Source organism: Meriones unguiculatus, chromosome 1, assembly GCF_030254825.1.
Source record: "Meriones unguiculatus strain TT.TT164.6M chromosome 1, Bangor_MerUng_6.1, whole genome shotgun sequence".
NCBI lineage: Eukaryota > Metazoa > Chordata > Mammalia > Rodentia > Muridae > Meriones > Meriones unguiculatus.
Window position 1 is genome coordinate 10,168,184 of NC_083349.1, and position 18,921 is coordinate 10,187,104.

An 18,921-nucleotide genomic window follows, 5' to 3' on the forward strand; every position below is an offset into this window, starting at 1 on the left:
CCCATTACATCCAAGTGCTGCCATGAGCCAATCAGGCCTGGACCTCTGTCTGTGCCAGACTTGGCCCTCTGGATCTGTTCCCTACCTCTGTTGTAGCAGTGTACACATTCAGTGGCTTCAAATGACAGATTTATTGTTTGGTGCACATCTGTATATTAGAAGTCCCCAAACCAAGGTGTCAGCAGGACTGCTTCCCTGGTGGAGGATTTGGGGATATCCATTTTGTCCTTTTAAGCTTCCAGGGGCCTCCTATTTCTCTTAGTCTACACCCACTTCTTATTCAAGGTTGGCACTGTAACTCACACACACATACACACCACTGCTGTTGGAATATTTCCTCCACTTCTTACCCCACTGCTTCGTATTTTCTTTAATGATAACAGTGGTTGTGTTGCATCCACTGCCTCAGCCAGGCTGATCTCACCACAATAGGTGCAATCCCTTCTGCAAAAGCCCCCCTTTGGCATATAAGATAATGTGTTTGCAGGTTCTGGGTATCAAGGTGACATCTCAAAGGGGTCACAGGCCTTTCAGCATTTTTCTATCTACCTAGAGAGTGACACCAACCTTATAGAGCTGGATGAAAGGACAAAATTGCATAGGTCCATTCATCACTGGTAGAGGTATCCTTCATCCTCCTGGGCATGAGTTTAGAGCCAGGCATTCTTTTAAGGTCTTCAGACCACCTGTCTGCTTATAAGCCACTACTGCCACCCGCTGCCCACAGTGTCCATCCTCTTGGCTATATCTCTGTCACTCATTGTCACTTGGCACACATCGGCCCTTGGCACATTTCAGCCCAGTTGTTCGGAAAGCATTGTCTTATCCTCTAACCATCTTGGTTTCTGAAAGCAAAGATCACATCTTAGGCCACTTTGCACCACAAGAGCCCACTACATGGGGCAGAGGCTTCTGGCAGAGTCTTTAATCTGACCCAGTGCCTACCCAGCAGTCTGGAAAGACCCAGACTCCTGTGCAGATTAGACTAAGCGCTGTCCTGCTAGATGCTGAAAGGAAAGGGGTAGGCACAGGAAGGCAGCGTTGAAATGATTTGGTTCTTCCACTTCATCTGAAGCAGAGGGCATTCTGTTAGGTTTCTAACGTCTTGCAAACAGGCAATGAAGTAGGACTGCCAAAGGAGCAGAGCAGGTAGCCATTTCTCATAGAGATATAATTCTTGGTTATGCAGGACTCCAGCCTGATTCTTCAGCCTCCATTCCCTAACCCCCTTCTTACCAGGTAGACTCTGTTTTACCTGGTGTAAGCAAATCTCTAGCTGGAGTGACTTCTCTGGTATAGAATAATACCAGTTTCTGGCATAGTAAACCCATGGAGGGCAGACATTACACCTTTTATTTCTCGTGTAAACAGCTCCTCTGGTAAGCTCATTAAAAGAATAATGCACTCCTGAGTGAGGTATCCCAGAAGCAGAAAGACACACACATGGCATATACTCACTTATAAGTGGATATTAGACATATAATATAGGACCGTACTAGAATTTGTACACCTAAAGAAGCTAAGCAAGAAGGGTAAGATGCTCAATCCTCATTCAGAAAGGCAAACGGGACCGACATCAGAAGAGAAAGGAAACAGGAAACAGGACAGGAGCCTACCACAGAGGGCCTCTGAAAGACTCTATCCAGCAGGTATCAAAGCATATGCTGAGGCTCATAGCCAAACTTTGGGCAAAGTGCAGGGAATCTTATGAGAGAAGGAGGAGAAAGATCTGGAGGGAACAGGAGCTCCACAAGGAGAGCAACAGAACCAAAAAAATCTGGGCCCAGGGGTCTTTCCTGAGACTGATATTTCAATCAAGGATCATGCATGGAGTTAACCTAGAACCCCTGCACAGATGTAGCCTATGGCAACTCAGTGTCCAAGTGGGCTTTCTAGTAAGGGGTACAGGGGCTGTCTCTGACATGAACTCAGGGGCTAGCTCTTTGATCACCTCTCACTGAAGGGGGAGCAGCCTTACCAGGCTACAGAGAAAGACTATAAAATAGACAGTCCTGATGAGACCTGATAGGCTAGGGTCAGATGGAAGGGGGGGAGGATCTCCCCTATCAGTGAACTTGGTGAGGGGCATGGGAGGAGATGAGGGAGGGAATGTGAGATTGGGAGGGGATGAGGGAAGGGCTACAGCTGGGATACAAGGTGAATAAACTGTAATTAATAAAAAATTAATTAAAAAAACTTTAAAAAAAAGAATAATGCACAAGACTGGTAAAGGCAGACAGGTGGATCTCTGTGAGTTGGAGGCCAACCTGGTCTACAAAGAGAGTTCTAGGACAACCAGGGTTTGTTACACAGAGAAACCCTGTCTCAAAACCGAACCAAAATGAAAGAATAATGCACACTTACTTGGGCTGGAGAGATGAATCAGTAGTTAAAGGCACTGGCTAATATTTCAAATGGACCAAGGTTCGGTTCCCAGCACCCATGCTGCCTCGCACCATAGTTTCTAGCTCTTAATTTTACTGTTATTCTCATTTTCTTCCCACCCCTTGAAAATGGTCTTCATTTTTGCAAGGTCTGCAAACAACTTTTGAATTTATGTTTTTCATATAGTGTTAGAACAGAAGAGTTTTCCAAGTTGTTACCTGATTTTTTTTTCCTCTTTCCTTCCTTCCCTCCTCCACTTCCTCCTCCTTTTCCTCCTCTTCATTTTGGTTTTTCGAGACAGGATTTCTCTGTGTAGCCTAGGCTGTCCTGGAACTCGCTCTGTAGGCAAGGCTGGCCTCAAACTCAGAGAGATCCACCTGCTTCTGCCTCCTCTGTTCTGGGATTAAGGGCGTGAGCCACTACTCCCTGGCTGGTCTTTCTGTCAGTGGCCACATTTCTTTCAGCATCCCTGATATGAGATCTGTATCCTCTACATTAATTTTCTTCCAGCTTGTCTTGGAATTATCATTTACACTGCATTATCATTCTGTTTGCATTTGTTCCTTTGGTGTGTTTTCAAGGACTGGGATTGTGCCAACTATTCAACTGCTTGTAAGATCTCTCCCTTTCTCTTCCACTTTTGAGACAGAACCTCACTATTGCGGCCAGGCTGGTCTCCAATGCTTTAAAAATTCATTTACTTAATTAGTATATGTGTGTGCATCCACTAATGAAATTCTGGAGACATTATATAGGTATTGGTTTTCTCCTTCTATTATAAGGGTTCTGGGAATCGAATTCAAGTTGCAGGGCTTTGTAGCAAACACTTTGAACCACCTGTGACATTGTGCTGATCCTAGCCTCACTCTCTGTTCTGCTGGAATTACAAGTGAAGAAGCATCCCTTCCGAACTATATTACTTTTCCTTTCATTTTGCTTCTTCCCGACTCTTAGGGACGTTAACTCCTTCCGAGGGACGTGTTCTCAGCCTTTTCTGCTCTATGCCCTTAAGATTCTGGCCTCCCAGAAGGAAAGCAGCCAAGCACCAAGCTGTTCCACGTGGTTCGCGGTTTGCGCCCGGCCCGCAGACAGTGGACTACATTTCCCAGGCAGCCTCGCGCGGGAGGCGTGGCTGCGGGGCGGCAGCAACGCCGAGTTGGGGTGTACAGTGGGACGCGATGGCCTCGTGGGCTGAGCGGCTGGCGGGCGTGCGGGGGGTGCTGCTTGACATCTCCGGCGTGCTGTATGACAGCGGCGCAGACGGCGGAACCGCCATTGCGGGCTCTGTGGAGGCGGTGGCGAGGTTAGTGAGCTCAACATTAGGGGTGTCTAATTCTACCGCTGCCGGGGGCGGGGCGTTTGCGCTGGTCCCGCCTCCTTGCGCGCTGGCCCCGCCCGCCCCTCAGAAACGAGGTCGGGAAGGTTGGGTTGAGTTGGCTCCTGGCCTCCCGGCGTTGGAGCTCTGCTTTGGAAGGAGGTGAACAGTTGAACTTGCTTAACATGCATATAAAATACAGACTCAAAAAGTGTAGAATATCTCATTAATATTACAGTATGTTAGGCAGGTAAGATGGCTCCATGGGTAAAGGCACTTACTGCCAATTATGACAGTATGAGTTCAGTCCGTGGGACCCACATGGTAGAAGGGAAGAGGCTACTTACTGCAAGTTGCCTTCTATTTGCCATCCATGTACATGCTCCAGCCTAAAAATAAATAGATAGAACTGTTATTTTAAAATATTTCATTAGGTTGCTTACATCTTTAAGTGACCAATTTAAATGACTTATTATACTAGAGAAGTAAACTATTTTAAATGTTCCACCTGTTTCTTTTAACTTAGAAAACTTTAAATCACACATGTGGCTAGCCAGCTAATTATTCTCTTGGATTTTTTTTTCCTGTTTGTTTTTTCGATATAGACTTTCTCTGTTTAGTAGCCCTGGGTGTCCTGGAACTCACCCTGTAGATCAGGCTGGCCTTGAACTCACAGAGATTCACCTGCCTATGTGTATAAATCTTTTGCCTGTAGATATGTGTGTGTACCACGTGCATGCCTGTTGGATCTCCGGGAGCTGGAGTTATGCATGTGGGTACTAGGAATTGAACCCCAGTCCTCTGCTAGAGCAACAACTGAGCCTTCAACATCTGAGCCGTCTCTCCAGCACCAACCCCTTTTCCCAAAGATTTTTTTTTAAAAAATTTGCCATTCTGGGTTAGAATTCCAGGACAGGACAGCTAACGCTGTTTTGTTTGTTTCTACCTCTCACCCTCTCTTTCTTCCCATGCGTGTGTATTTGCTTGTGAATATGTGTGTATATGTTCATGTGGAGGCCAGAGGACAGGCCTGGGTGTCATCCCCGGAACACTGACCACTTCCGTGTAGACAGGATCTCTTACTGGCCTGGATCCTACCAGTTGGGTGATCAGTGACACAGATGTCCTTCCTGTTCACCTTCCTAGTGCTGGCACTAACGAACATGGGCTACTCATCTAGAATTTCATTTTATTTTATTTTGTTTTTGAGACATCTCTGTGTAGCCTTTGCTGCCTTGGACTTGCTTTGTAGACCAGGCTGGCTTCAGAATCACAGCAATCCACCTGCCTCTTCTTCAGCCTCTCCCAGTGCTGGGATTACAGGTGTGTGCCACTGTGCCTGGCTAGAATTTTTTAAATTATATATTTTCTTCTCTCTCAATTAAAATAAGATTATGAGCCGGGCAAGGTGGCTCATGCCTTTAATCTCAGCACTCAGCAGGCAGAGGTAGTCTGTGAGTTTCTGAGGCCAGGACACCCAGAATTCTGTTGCATAGAGACCCTGTCTCAAAAAAAAAAAAAAAAACAAACAAAAAAGCAAATTAAAACTATACCAATAATTTTTAAAAATTATTTCTTTTTAATTTAATGTGCATTGGTGTTTTGCTGCATGTATGTGGTGGGGGGGGTGTTGGAGCTAGGACTCCCTTGAACTGGAGTTACAGATAGCTATGATCTGCCGCGTGGATACTGGGAATTGAACCGAGGTCCTCTGGAAGAGCAGCCAGTGCTCTTAACTGCTGAGCCATCTCTTCAGCCCCTCTACTAATAGTTTTTGATAACATTTGCAAAAATCCAAAGCTTGGGATCAAGTTTGCTTGATGAGACTTTGCAGAAGCAAACGCTGCCACGTTACATAAGAAGACACAATTAGCACTGCCGGTGTGCTGGGTACAATCCTGGGTATTTGTCCTGATTTGTTTATGAGAAATAATGGAGCCGGGCAGTGATGGCACACATTTTTAACCCCAGCACCCAGGAAGCAGAAGTAAGAGGATCTCTGTGAGTTCAAGACCAGCCTGGTCTATAGACCAATTTCCAGGATATCCAACGCCACACAGGGAAGCCCTCAAAAAAATCAAAGAGAAGGAAGGAAGGAAGGAAGAAAGGAAGGAAGGAAGGGAGGAAAAGAAGTTGAAATATAAGGTGGCTGTGCCGTTTGAAATCATAAGAGACCAAGAACGGCCACTCTGCATAAGCAGGGAAGTTACTGTCTCTGTCTACAGTGGACACCATATAGACTGAGTGAACACTTTTGTCTAGATATACTGTTAGTGAGGGCAGCCATCACATGTCTCCTCCTTGGGGTCGAAAAGGCAGCAATGCACATGTTCCTCTCCCTGTTTGCAGAGACCCTGGGAGGACACATGCTACTGTTTTGGAGTCTTAGTGAAGAGATGGGTTCAAGCAGAGAGAAGGGGTGGGGAAGAGTAGAAGAAAGCTCCTTCATTGTCCAACTTTGTATACCAACATTTTTAAAGCTTTTGAACCATTCAAAAACATAAAATTATAATATGTGGCTTTTGTCAGGGTAAAGAACGGTTTTACAAGGGGCATGAACCTGAGGGAGAGGGAGGAGCCATGTGGCTAGTTTGGACACTTACAGTGGCTAGAGGAGGAGGCAGCTGACTCGGGAAAAGAGAATGAAAGAGGTATTTTAGAAGTAGGTCTAGTGACACTTGGCCTAGTGTGGCTATTTCAGGGCCAAAGAGAACATGAAGCGAAGGGGAGTCAGGAGCTTAAGGAGGCAGCTTCTTCAGTCAAAAAACAGTGGTGAGTTCTTGTGTGTGGCCATCTTCCTGCTTTTTATTAAGCAGGGGGACCCAAGCCTAGGGGATGGTACTGCCCACCTAGGTGGTCTTCCCACCTCCATTAACCTTATCGAGAGACTCCCTCACAGGCCTGCTCAGAGGCTCGTCTCCTGAGTGATCCCATCAAACTCATAATCGATATTAACGACCATAACATGCCTTTAATATTTTTCAAGATCCTCCTTCAGTTTCCTCAAGTGCCGGGATTATGCCGTGTACCAACATACCTGGTTAAAACATTATTAAAGTGGGATGGAGAGATGGCTCAAAGGTTAAGAGCCCTGGCTGTTCTTCCAAAGGTCTGGAGTTCAATTCCCAGCAACCACATGGTGGCTGATAACCATCGTATAATGATATTGGGTGCCCTCTTCTGGCATGTAGGTATACATACAGGCAGAATACTATGTAACTAATAAATAAATAAATCTTTAAAAAAATTATTAAAGTAAATTCTCATCTAGAAAACATTCATATTGTGCATGTAATACCCAATTCATTTCACTCTCTTGTGTAAGCGCCATCTCAGAAAGCTCCCTTCATACTCCCCAGCCCAGGGCTTCGCCTTCTAGTGTCATAGGTTAGTTTTGATTTTGACTCTGGATATTGTGGGGCTGGAAAGAACATGAAGCGAAGGGAAGGTGGGGCAGCAGGACCTTGAAGAGGCAGCCGGTCATGTGGCTTCTGCCGTCAGGAAAGCATGTTTCCCTTTTACAGTTGTCCCTTTCACCTGCTGTTACTTTTGAGAGATTTGTCCTGTCTGTGGCAAGTGGTGTGTAGATGGCTTGATTGCATTGTTAAGCATAGGTCCGTGTGGGAATGTCTGTTCCTACTGTTCTGCTGCCATGAAGAGATATGTCCAAGGCAACTTACAAAAGGAAGCATTTAATTGCATCCGTGGCCGTCATCTCGAGGAACGTGGCAGCAAGCAGACAGACATTGTGCTAGAGCAGTAGCTGAGAGCTTACATCTGATCCACAAGCATGAGTCAGAGAGAGTTACCTGGGCATAGCATGGGCTTTTGAAACCTCAAAGACCACCCCCCAGTGACACACATCCTCCAGTAAAGCCACACCTCCTGATCCTTACTAAACAGTTTAGGAAGGAGACCAAGCATTCAAATATATGAGCTTATGGGGGCCAATCTTTTCAAACCTCCACAAATGATGACACAGTTTGTGCAGTTCTCTATTTTCCATTTGGGTTAGTGCAATTGATGCTGCTGTGAATATTCTAGAACTTGTGTTTTGGTGAGCATGTGAATGTGTTTCTACAGGAACCTGGGAGTGTCAGAGTGGAGTGGCTGAATTTCAAGGCAGGAGGAGTGTGTTTGACTTAGATTAAGGGCTGCCTGGGAGTTCTCCAAAGTGGTTGTGTCATTTGTATCTCAGTCCAACAGTGTACAAAAGTCCTGGCTGTTCGTTGTCCTCCCCCACACTCCGCTTGCCAGTCCTTTCCTCGATGTGAGGAAGATGGAAAATCCCAGGAACATGAGAAGTGAGAGGAGCCCTTCGCCCTGAAGTCTGGTTGAAGCCCCTTACCCACAGAATAATTCCAGCATAATTAACAGCTGTTTAATTACAGTTAAGGAACTTCATCCCTTCCCAGCTGGAAGCCTGCAGTTTCTAGGGATCTCACCAGAAATCCTCTTTCCAGAGACAGGATATGTACTAGCCCCCTCAGGTAGATAACGGAAGTGGCTCCTGGTTTTACTTTATTGGATTATAATCTATCCGAGGCACTTCCAAAGTCTGTCATCTCTCTTATCAAAAGCGAGAGAAAATGAAGGAATAAAAATAAAATAAGATTTCTTAACAACTGTTTGAGATGTAACTTGAGAGCTACCAAAATGATCATGGTTAATGCTAAGACAGTAAATTGTGCCTCCCGATGGAGAAGCCTGTCCTTACACTTGGATATGTCTTACCTCCTGTGACTCTTGGCAAAAGCCTACCACACCTTTCACTCGGGCATGTCTCACTTCCTTCTGAGCTCTCTCTGTCTCTCTCTCTCTCTCTCTCTCTGTTTTTTTCCGAGACAGGGTTCCACTGTATAGCCTTGGCTGTTCTGTACTCACTTTGTAGAATGCACCGCTGCGCCTGGCTCATTTTTTCGCTTTCCAGCCTTGTGGAAAGTAGTGTGAAGATAGGGAATCTCAGTACCTCTGTATCCATCTTTTTTTTCCTTCCTCCTTTCAGGAATTCAGATATTGTTGGTAGAGACTGCCCCTTGAGTTCTAGACAGTTGTGTGGCATTGGCTAATACATCTCCCAGGCAGGTGATGGCTCCGAGTGTCTCCCAGCAACAACAGCAAGGTAGCTGGCCTTCAAGGGCAAGTGCTGGCTGCCCCAGGCATTTCATTAGTGATTTCCTTTGTAGGCCCCTGATGTCCAAGGTGGGTGCTGTTACCTTTCTTGCTTGTTTTTTTGTTTTTTGAGACAGGGTTTCTTTATGCAGCCTTTGCTTGGAACTAGCTCTGTAGATCAGGCTGGCCTTGAATTTAGAGAGCTGCCTGCCTCTGCCTCCTGAGTGCTGGGATTAGAGGCGCGCACCACCACTGCCGGGCTTACTGTTACCTTCCTTAACTAGTAGGCATGCTGGAGACTCAGAGTGAGGTGAGCTCACTCTGTACCTGGAGCTGGGATAAGAAACAAAAACCCTCTGACCCCCATTCTGCCAGACCCAGAGCAGGCTCTTGACTGCCATCCTAGACTTACGCTTGGACTTTTGAGGAGGAAGGGGCTCTGAGATAGGGCAAAGCTTCTCTCTAAAGCAGTGGTTCTCCACCTTCCTAATGTTGCGACTCTCTAATACAGTTCCTCATTTGTGGTGACCCCCCCAACCATAAAATTATTTTCGTTGCTGCTTCATTACAGTAATTTTGCTGCTGTTAAGAACAATAATGTAAATATTTTTGGAGACAGAGGTTGGCCAAAGGGTCTGTGACCCACAGGTTGAGAACCACTGCTCTATATGGTTGCTTCTGCGCTGACTCTCCTAGTCCAACACAGCATGGTCCAAGAAAAGGATGCAAAGAGGTGTGGTGTTGGGAAGGACCCTGTTAGACCCTGTGGGTTCTGAGCTGGTATCTTCTGAGTGGTCCCTGGAAGACTTTTTTTTTTTTAAGATGTGCTTTGAGTGCTGGAGAGATGGCTAAGTAGTTAAGAAAGTACTTGCTGCTCTTGCAGAGGGCCAGGGTTCAGTTTCCAGCATCTACCTTGTAGCTCATCCACCTAATGGCTCACTACCATCCACAACACCAGTTCCAGGGGATCTGATGCTCTCTTCTGACCTCTGCAGGCACCAGGCACACGTGTGGTACACAGACACAATGCCAGCAAAACGCTCATATGCATAAAATAAAATAAATCTTAAAAAAGATTTGTTTTGACCCCTGCAGGCTTGCATAGCTTGGCTGTCTCTGGTAGTGCTGTGAAAGGTAGCAGTCTGTAACAGTGATCCTAAAACATACTGAAGGCAGCTATGGAGCTGGCAGAGGAGGAAAGCACCCTGTCTCGGAGCCTGTGGAATTATTCCTGTTAAGGGGTCAAGAAACCCAGAGGACTGACACCAGTCTCGCTGAACTCCCTGGCTCCCTTGCTGCTGAACCAAGTTTCTAAATCTGGTCCACTGGAGTGTCTCAAGGGACCTTTTTCTCTTGACTGACTGACATTTCTTTTCTTACCTCATTTCTCCCGGGGCTTTTGCTGAGAAGGCTTCCAAGCAGCCTTGGCCTCTCTATAGGGCCAACCCTTTCTGCTGAGGCCTAGGGCAGCCCTACAAGCCCTCCCTCCCCTGTAACAGGTGTCAGCAGCTTGGGGTAAGAGATTTGCCCTCTGTTAAAACACACCTGCTTTTGAAGTTTTCTTCTCTGGGTGGCTGATCCAACACTGGCCCTCCCAGAATCCTTCACAGATGGGTCCAGCTTGCCAGGGTACACAGCTGGGCATCCAGCTGGCTTGTGTGGCCTTGGCAATTCTTTCCACCTTTACCCCTGTGACCCCTTGAAGTGCAGTGATCTCTTTGAAGTTCTGCCTGAGCTCAAAGGAAGCTCCTGGGGTCAGACCCACTGTTGTAGGGGGACAAGTGTGATGGGGGTGGACTGGGACCCTGGAGGGAACATGCACTTTCCTGGCAGCTCCCCAGCACTGTGGCCCCCAGGCAGCATCTTAATTTTGTAAGCCTAGGAGGGAATGGCTCACTGTCTTCCATTCTCTCTGGATTTTCTATGGTAACAGATTTTTTTAATGTTTTTTATTTTTACACATTCTAGAACGTTCCCTCCTATGGGGTACAGAAAACACAGGAGGAGGGTAAGCTTAGCCTCTGAAAAATGAGATCAACCCTAACGATAGAGGTCACCTGCAGGAGGCCTGTCACAAGCCAGGCAGGTGCTCACTCCCTGCCTCACTTTGACATCTGCCCAGACAGTCCTTTCCAAGATGAGGGCTAAGGTATTGAAAAGCAGGAAAAGAGCCTGAGTTCCTATTAAAGGCAAATGAATACATTGGTCCACCCACACGCCCAGCAAACATTAGCTGGACACCTGTTGTACCAAGAACCCTGCTCCAGGCCCGGAGAATTTATGATAGTGAGCCAGTTGGCTAGAAACCAATGCCCCGGTGGAGCCAGTGTGGCAGTGTCTGGAGACCAGCAGTGAACAGCTTGTGCTGGGCAAGCTAGTGTGTCGAGTAGAGAGAGCCTGAACCGTGTGGGTGGAAGTCCAGTGCTGCATGTACTCACGGGCCTCACAGGTCCCGTGAGCATTGAGTTGAGATGAAGAGAGGTGAACCTAAGAGAACATCCTAGATGGAAGAAGGACCAGCTTTGCCTCTCCCATGTCTCCTCATTCTTAGCGAACCCCCCTCCCCCACCCCACGCGCCTTCTTAGTCCTCGAAGCTGCTTGGTGGGGCCCTTGACTGCGATAGAACCTGTGGGCAGGTGTGGACATCTGTAACCCGCCTGGATCCCTCCAACAGGCCTTTATTGGAGCCCATTTGTGGGTGGATTGGGCTCCCGGAGGGGAGCCATTCAGAGGCAGGCTGGGCACAGCAGGGGCTGCAGCACAAAGACCCTGGCGGCTGGGCAGGCCCTGGTGATGGCCCCGGGGCATCTGCATGTGAAAGGAGATGAGCATTTACTGCATCCTGTCGAAGACCACTAAAGCACATCTGGACCAGCCTAGGCCAGACTGGCCATTTGGGGGCAATCGGAAGGAAACAGGCTCAGCCTCAACCCAGAGTGGTCTCATAAAGCAATTCCCACCCAGGATGGTGAGCCAGGCCCACAGCTCAGCCTCCCAGGTGGCCCCTCTCAGTCCTTAGGATGAGCAGAAGTCTCGGGGACCCTATGTGTTCCCAGATGCCATACAGACAGTCTTGGTGCAGCAGCAAGTGATCAGGCCAGGTCAACTCTGAAATCTGGCTGGTCCTCACCTCTATAGGACCTTCTCAGTGCTCAGCTGCTAGGACAGCATCCAGCCACGAGTACAGGGTTCCTAGGAGTAGCCATAATAATGCAGACTGTGGCCCAGGCCAACAGTGTGCCTCTCAGTCCCACCTGTGGGCCAGTCTAGCCAGGGAGTCAGCTAGGGAAAGTACTTGCTTGAGTTTGTTTACTCTGCCAGGAGCTCTCATGGCTCCACCCAAGCCTTGGACAAAGGGTCTCCACCCCGACCTTGGGCAAGAGCTGTTGGTGGTAACTGAGTTCTCCTGTACACTGTCCCTTTCCATCCACAGGTGAGCCATAATGGGGGAGGGCATGGACAGAGCAGCATGCTCTTTATCCTGGTTTCTGGGGTTTTCTGTTTTGTAATGTCAACACTTGAAGTTTCATCACACAGGTGACTTCCTTCTGTAAATGTTCCTGCCAGCACTTGATTCAGAGAAAAGTCCAAGGCCTTTGTCATTAGCCTCAAACTGACCCTGTGGGTCTTCTGGCCCTTTTCTTTTGTGTTCCTCCAAAACACAGAGGATTTTCAACACAGCTTTCTCCCTCTCCTGATCTTTGCAATCCCCAGGGCAGCTGCCCATTACGTTGCCCATGGTCTGGCCCCACCAACTCTGGGCTCAACAGCAGAGTGAGCTTTTAACTCTTTGCTACCCTCAGAGCATTTTAAAAAAAAAATTGCATGTAGTTTTTTGTGCATGTACACACATGACATATGCAAAGTTCAGAGAACTTGAAGGAGCTGGTTCTCTCTTTCCACCATGTAGGTCTTGCGGGTTGAACTGAGGTCATCTGGGGCTTTTACCCATTGGGCCTACTCACCAGGCTGTAGTCATTTCTTCTTCCACACTTCGCTTGGGGAAAGAAAACCCAAATTAAAAAGGAAATCAGGAGACTGTTTCCTGAGTCAGGGAAAGGCTTGAAGGTGTTTTCAGGAGTGGCGGTGGTAAGGCTCTGAGGGTCAACCGCACACATCTGAGTTGCACACGAGGGGCTGCTCAGACGTAGCAGGAGACGGAGTGGCTGGAGAGTGCTTTGTCCAGATTTCAGAATCCCTGGATGGCACCTTAGCCAGACTGTAGACTGTGTAGCCAGGAAGGAGGGGGAATTAGCTCTTTTGATATGGATGCTAGTTTATATGATCTGGATGGTATGTAAGTGAGAAAGTTATAGGATAATGTATGTACATAGAATACCTTTTAAAAATGATTTCAGGGCTTTATTTAGTTTACATTGCGGGCTTGTGTGTGTATGCATGCTTGTGCTATGGCACACATGGAAGTTATGTGGTTAACTTACAGGAGTCAGTTCTCTCTTTCCACTGTGTGGGACCTAGGGATCAAACTCAAGTGACCAGTCTTGGCAACAGCTTTTTTACTGGCTGAGCCAGCTCACCTTCCCTCATTTGTTTATTTTTAAGATGGAGATTTCGCTGTGTCATTCAGAACACTGGGAGACCTGAACTGCTGGGCTCAAGAAAGTATTGCCCTGCTCTTGTGTGCCTAGAGCAGTGGTTCTCCACCATCCTAAGCTGTGACCCTTTAATACAGTTTCTCATGTTGTGGTGACTCCCAACCATAAATTTATTTTGTATCCTCTCCTGTTCCCATCAGTCCAAGAGACAACCAACACTGAGGGTCATAGGGTCAACTGGAGATCTTTTAAAGGGCCAGACACACTATGCTACTTCATAACTGTTGCTACTGTTATGAATCATAATGTAAATATCTGATATATGACCCCCAAAGGGGTCATGACCCATAGATTGAGAACTATTGCCCTAGAGATTAAGATTCCAGGTGTTCACCAACCACTGTGCCAGATTATTACTCTGTCTTTTAAAAGATAAACACAACAACCCTCGTCTATCCGGGCTGGTGTCCTATTTGACTTGTGAACTTGGACTTGGTGGAAGGAGGCTGAGAGTCTTAGGGAGGCTGTAGCCACAGCTCTGCAGTAAGATTTGTTTCTGGGTCGTAGTCTCAGGCATGTTGAGCAGGGTCATCCCTGGCAGTCAAGGCAGCCAGTGTGGGTGTTCTGGATCAGTGTGACACAAGTGACCCTGACACCCACTTCAAGTGCCATGGCCCCGGGATAGATGGAGAAGCTGATTGGCGAAGAAGTACTCAGGCAGTGCCCAGTGTTGGGAGGGGGTTGTTACTTCTCTCTGTGCTGGTGCCTCCAGGACATCTTTCAAGTCTTGATGGTCCCCTCCCCCCAAGTAGAACAACTGCCTCTCTTCCTACAGGTGCCCTGGGCAGTGCGCTCTGGGCTCCTCCCCTCTGGTCCTGCTCCGTGGAAACCCTGGCATCCTATTGGACAGAACTTGCCTGGAAGGCTGAGATGCCCCACACCAGCACAAGACCCTGTATCGTCATCACTGTCACTTACTATTGAGTATTTGCAGTTTGCCAGGTCCTTCCCATGTGTCTCTTGAAATATCGAGTCAAGCACCCTATGTGGTAGCTGCCGTGACTGCCTTGCTGCATAAAAGAGGATCCTGGAGTTAGTGGCATAGGCAACAAGCTGCATGACACAGAGGGAGGCATGTCTGCTTTTTGAGCCCAGCTTCCACCCTGCCCCCCGGGATGCTTGACACCGAGCAGTCTAGCCTGTTCAAGGCCGCCCGTGCCTGGGGATGACTGCCTGTTGAGTTTGCAGGGCTGGAGAGTGAGGCTTGTATTCATGGCTATCCCGAGCATGCTTCACACTTCTCAGTCTTTGGGTGACCCACGTAGGTCGGTGGGTCACCAGGATCTCCCTGGTTATCAAGTCTCATGCACTTGACTCAAATGTTCGTCAGTTGCTATGAAATCGATGCTCTGGCCTTGGTGTGTCCCTGTGATCTGAGCTCAAGCACGTCATAGAGAACACAGTGGCTGGGTGTTCTGAGGGCAGGTAATGTGGGCAGCAGCACAGGGAAGGTGAACTATGTGTTTTGTAAGGGCCCTGGCTGGGGTGCTGCCTAAGTCACATGGCCTCCCTGAATGCACTTGGCCTACTAGCCTTCACGGAGAGGATCCCAGGCCTGGCCACTGTGCTCTGCTGCTCTGCTCTCTGGCCAGAGTTTAGACTCTGACCACAAAAATGTGCCACTGCCCAACAGTGTCCACTGGAGCTTGAAGAGATCTGGGTGGGCCAGCAGACAGCCATCTGTCAAGTGGGAAGGCTGGATAGGGATGGTGTAGCAGGTTGGGTCTAGCCTGTGGCAGTGCTGTTTGGGGCCTTCCACCATTCAGGGTCTTCTGCTGATGTCAGAGTGTGAGGAGTTCACGGCGGAGTGTCTCTCTGTGCCAGTCTTGACAGTGTCTCCAGCATGTAGCCCTAGAGAGCCTTCTGAGGGACAGCCCTGAAAGGGTATAGTTTTAAATCCAAGTTTAGGAGGAAACTGGAGAAACAGTTATCCTTGAAACAGATATCCTTATCAAGGTTATCCTTGGCTACATACTGACTTTGAAGCCCACTCTGGCTCCTTGGCTCCTGGAAAAAAAGGAAGGGAGGGAGGGAGGGAGGGAAGGAAGGAAGGAAGGAAGGAGGGAGGGAGGGAGGGAGGGAGGGAGGGAAGGAAGGAAGGAAAGCATTGCAAGAGCCAGGCATGGTAAGTGCATGTCTGCCAGGCACGGTAGTACAAGTCTGTGATTATAGACCTCAGGAAGCTGAGGCAAAAGGATTTTTTTTTTCCTTTTCAGTTAAGGCTGTTTTAGCCTAGTCTGTCTCAAGAAACCAAACTAAACCAAACCCCAAAATTATTCTGGTACCCTCTGGCTGCTGAGGACCATCGGAGGTTGCCTGTATTTCATTCACAGTCAACACCAGAGGTGCCACTAACATCTTTCCCCCTTGTAGTGGTTTATATAGCATGTTAGCTGGACAGGACCTAGAATTAATTACCTTGGAGACAAATCTCTGGGCATGTTGGGTAATGGAGATGGGAAGACCTGCCCTCTATGTGGGAACAACATTCTTTGGGCTGGGCTCCCAGACTGAACAAAAAGGAAAACGTTAGCTGAGCACCAGCATTCATCTCTCAGCTATGATTCCCAACTGTGAAGTGACAGCTCCTGCCACCTTGACTTCCCCACCATGATAGACCCTTGAACTGGGAGCCAAAATAAACCCTTCCTCTCTCAGGTTGCTTCACCCACGTATTTTGTCACAGCAACGGAAAAGTAATGGACCCATGTATCCCTCCAGGAAATTGCATATTGCATCTTGCTGCCCTGCTTCCCATTTTAATTGTATCTGGGACTCTCCATCCCCCGCTAGGGAGGTCTGAGTAGGACTGCTGGTTAGAGCGGTGGAAGACAGATAAGAGAAGGGCCTTCCCCTTCTCTGCCATGTGAGTGGCTCTGGGACCAGGTGAGCCTTGCATCTAATCTGGAATCTAAGTCTTTTAGGTCACTCCCAGTAAAGCGTCTGCAGTGCTGGGTTTGGGTGCCATGTCAGACTCATTTTGGACAGGAACCCAGAAGGCTTCAAACAATCTCTGTGCAGGAATGTGCTGGTCACTTCCTGTCCATCTCAGACCCCATTGAGCCGTTGAACTGCCATTTCCCAAGTTTGATAGACATTTAGCCTATAAACACATGCTTTAAACACTTTAATGGCTCTGTCCCTTAGGGTCCCCTTGACCCTGCTCAGTCGTTTCTTAAAGTCTTGTGGTTCCCATGACCTCTTTTGGTTTTCCTGACCTCTCCCACCAACCCATATTCCTACCCAGTTGCCCAAGGCTGTAGCCGCTGGGGTTGTCCCCAGGGTTCCTCTGCCCTGTCTATTCCTGTGACACTCATTGAAGCACAGGACATGATATGCTGAAGTCACAGCTCTGTTCTCCAGGAGCCCAGAGCTGGCAGAGTGGCAGGAGGAAGGGAGGTCTTGGTGACACACAGGTCATAGCTAGAGGAGGGTGGCTTCTGTGTGAACAGGGTAAGACAGGGCCTTTTAGAGGGAGGAGCATGTGGACCTGGCCTTGAGGGAGAATGAGATTCCACTCCAGGGGACTTGAGGGAGAAGTGGGGACCCACTGGGAGGGACCCAGGCTATTCTTTCCCTGGCAAGCTCCTGGCCCTGCCCAGCCTCCCTTTCTGGGCCCTCTGAGGGGAGCTCGGGACTAGCCAGCTTCTCAGCCCTTGGTAAGCTGGAGAGGGCAGCCTTTGAGCTGTCCCAAGGTCACTCAGGATGTCCAATAATTGTCCTAACACTTTACCTGCCACGGAACAGTAATGAGAGGGTTTTCATTATTTTCGGGTGAGCGCTCCTGGCAGATGCCCGACAGCCAGCAGATGTGTAAAGTCCGAGGTGATTTGTAAGGGACCGTCTCATCTGATGCACGGTAATTGCACAAGGCGATGCTGTCACTCAGAGGAGCATCCTGGCCTGCTGGGATGAGGTTAAGGTCAGTTCAAAGATCCAGTTGGGTCACAGGAAGTGGGGCTCCTTGGTGGGAGGGGGGTCAGTGGCTAAGACCCTGGCCACAATCTTAGTGGGGCTTTCCCAGGCCAGCCAGGAACATGTCCGTTCCTCCCCTCCCCTGCATGGCTTTTGGGTGTTGGGGTGGATCTGCAGCCACTGTCCTTCTTCAGGGTTTCTTCTGGACGCTGTGCCTTTTCAGGCTTTCCTCGTGATCTGGAATCTGTGTTCTAGGCCTCCCAAGGCACATCTGTGGCATGTGGCACTGGCACAGAGGGTTCTACATGTGCTCCCTCAACCCTCTGCCTGGGTTGTTGTAGCAGACACCACCAAGTTGCATCTCACACCACATTCGCTTCTTTCCCCCAGGGCTGGAAGCACTGGGTGCCCATGACCAGGGTGCTAGCATGGTCAGATTCTGGTGACCTTTCTTCCTGGCCGCTAGGTGACAGCCATTTATTGTGTATCCACATTATGCCTTTGCTTTGTGTGCACTGAGAGAGATGGGGGAGCAAGAGAGAGAAGGGAGAGAGCTTCACGAGGCCTTGCAGGGGTCTTTTTGCTTGTCTTTGGCATAGGATTGGCTTATGTATCCCAGGCAGGCCTGACATTTGCCGTGAGAACCAGGCTGCTCTCAAACCTGTAGCTGTCCTCCTGTTCTGTCTTCAGTGTCGGAATTACAAGCGTATGTCACCACACCAAGCCTGAGGGGTCGCTGAGGACACCAATCCTATCGTATGAGGGCTCTTGTCTTAGATTCTACTTAATCACAATTTGCTGCTCATAGACCTTGTCTCCAAGTACAGCACGGGGGCGGGGGGGAGACTGCCGGGAGTTAGGGTTTCAGTGTAGGAATTTGGTGAGGCCCACTTCAGTCCATAGCACATCCCATTGGTGTGCCGCTTCCTGCCCATCTCACTTTCAACCCAGCTACACATACAAGTCAGGCCCATACGTGTTCTCAACCCTCCCTAGATTAGGATACCCCAGAGCAGAGAGCGGAGACTGCTGGGCCCTGCCCAGGGCGTAGTATTACATTTGAAGGTCCTGTGGATTTTGAAGGATCTGCACACATCTTCCTGGACACATACACTGCATACACGGCATAGCCGAGGGGCCCCCAGCTTTGTGCTCTTAGGCCAGATAGCCTGGGTAGGGCCTCTTTCTAGAGGACTTCCCTTCTTGTCTCCTGAGTGGAGAATAAGTTTTCTCAGCTAGTACGGGGGTGGGGGGGAGCACCTGTGAGGAAGACCCACCCTGGGGTGTGAAGACAAGATCAGGCTGTGGACACTGAGCACAATGCCGTTACTTCCCCAGAGCCGAGACTCCATGCAAACCTGTATTGATGCTTTACTAGCTTTAATTTTTTTAAATTAATTTTTAGTTTTATGTTCATGGGTATCTGTGCACCATGTACACAGTGCCCACAGAGGCCTGGAGAGGCTGTCTGATCCCCTGGACCTGAAGTTACATACAGTTGTGAGCTGCCATGTGGGTGCTGGGAACCAAACCTGGGTCCTCTGGAACAGCAGAAAGTGTTCTGAGCCACTGAGCCT

The 18,921-nt window shown here is 48.6% G+C and overlaps 1 protein-coding gene across 4 annotated transcripts in view; it reads left to right on the forward strand.

Moving 5' to 3' along the window:
• The window catches only part of Lhpp (phospholysine phosphohistidine inorganic pyrophosphate phosphatase), a 101,603-nt gene that overhangs the window by 10,112 nt on the left and 72,570 nt on the right, over positions 1-18,921 (forward strand). The window contains exon 1 of one of the 4 annotated variants that reach the window (XR_009591207.1): positions 3,497-3,688. The exons of 2 other annotated variants lie outside the window; for them this stretch is intronic. Coding sequence is in view for 1 of the 2 variants with exons in the window: in XM_021636524.2 (XP_021492199.1) it covers positions 3,564-3,688 (125 nt within the window). In the remaining variant the exon portion in view is untranslated. Of the gene's footprint in view, positions 1-3,496; positions 3,689-18,921 lie in introns of those variants that run through there. One more of the 4 variants, XM_021636524.2, reaches the window with a different exon arrangement.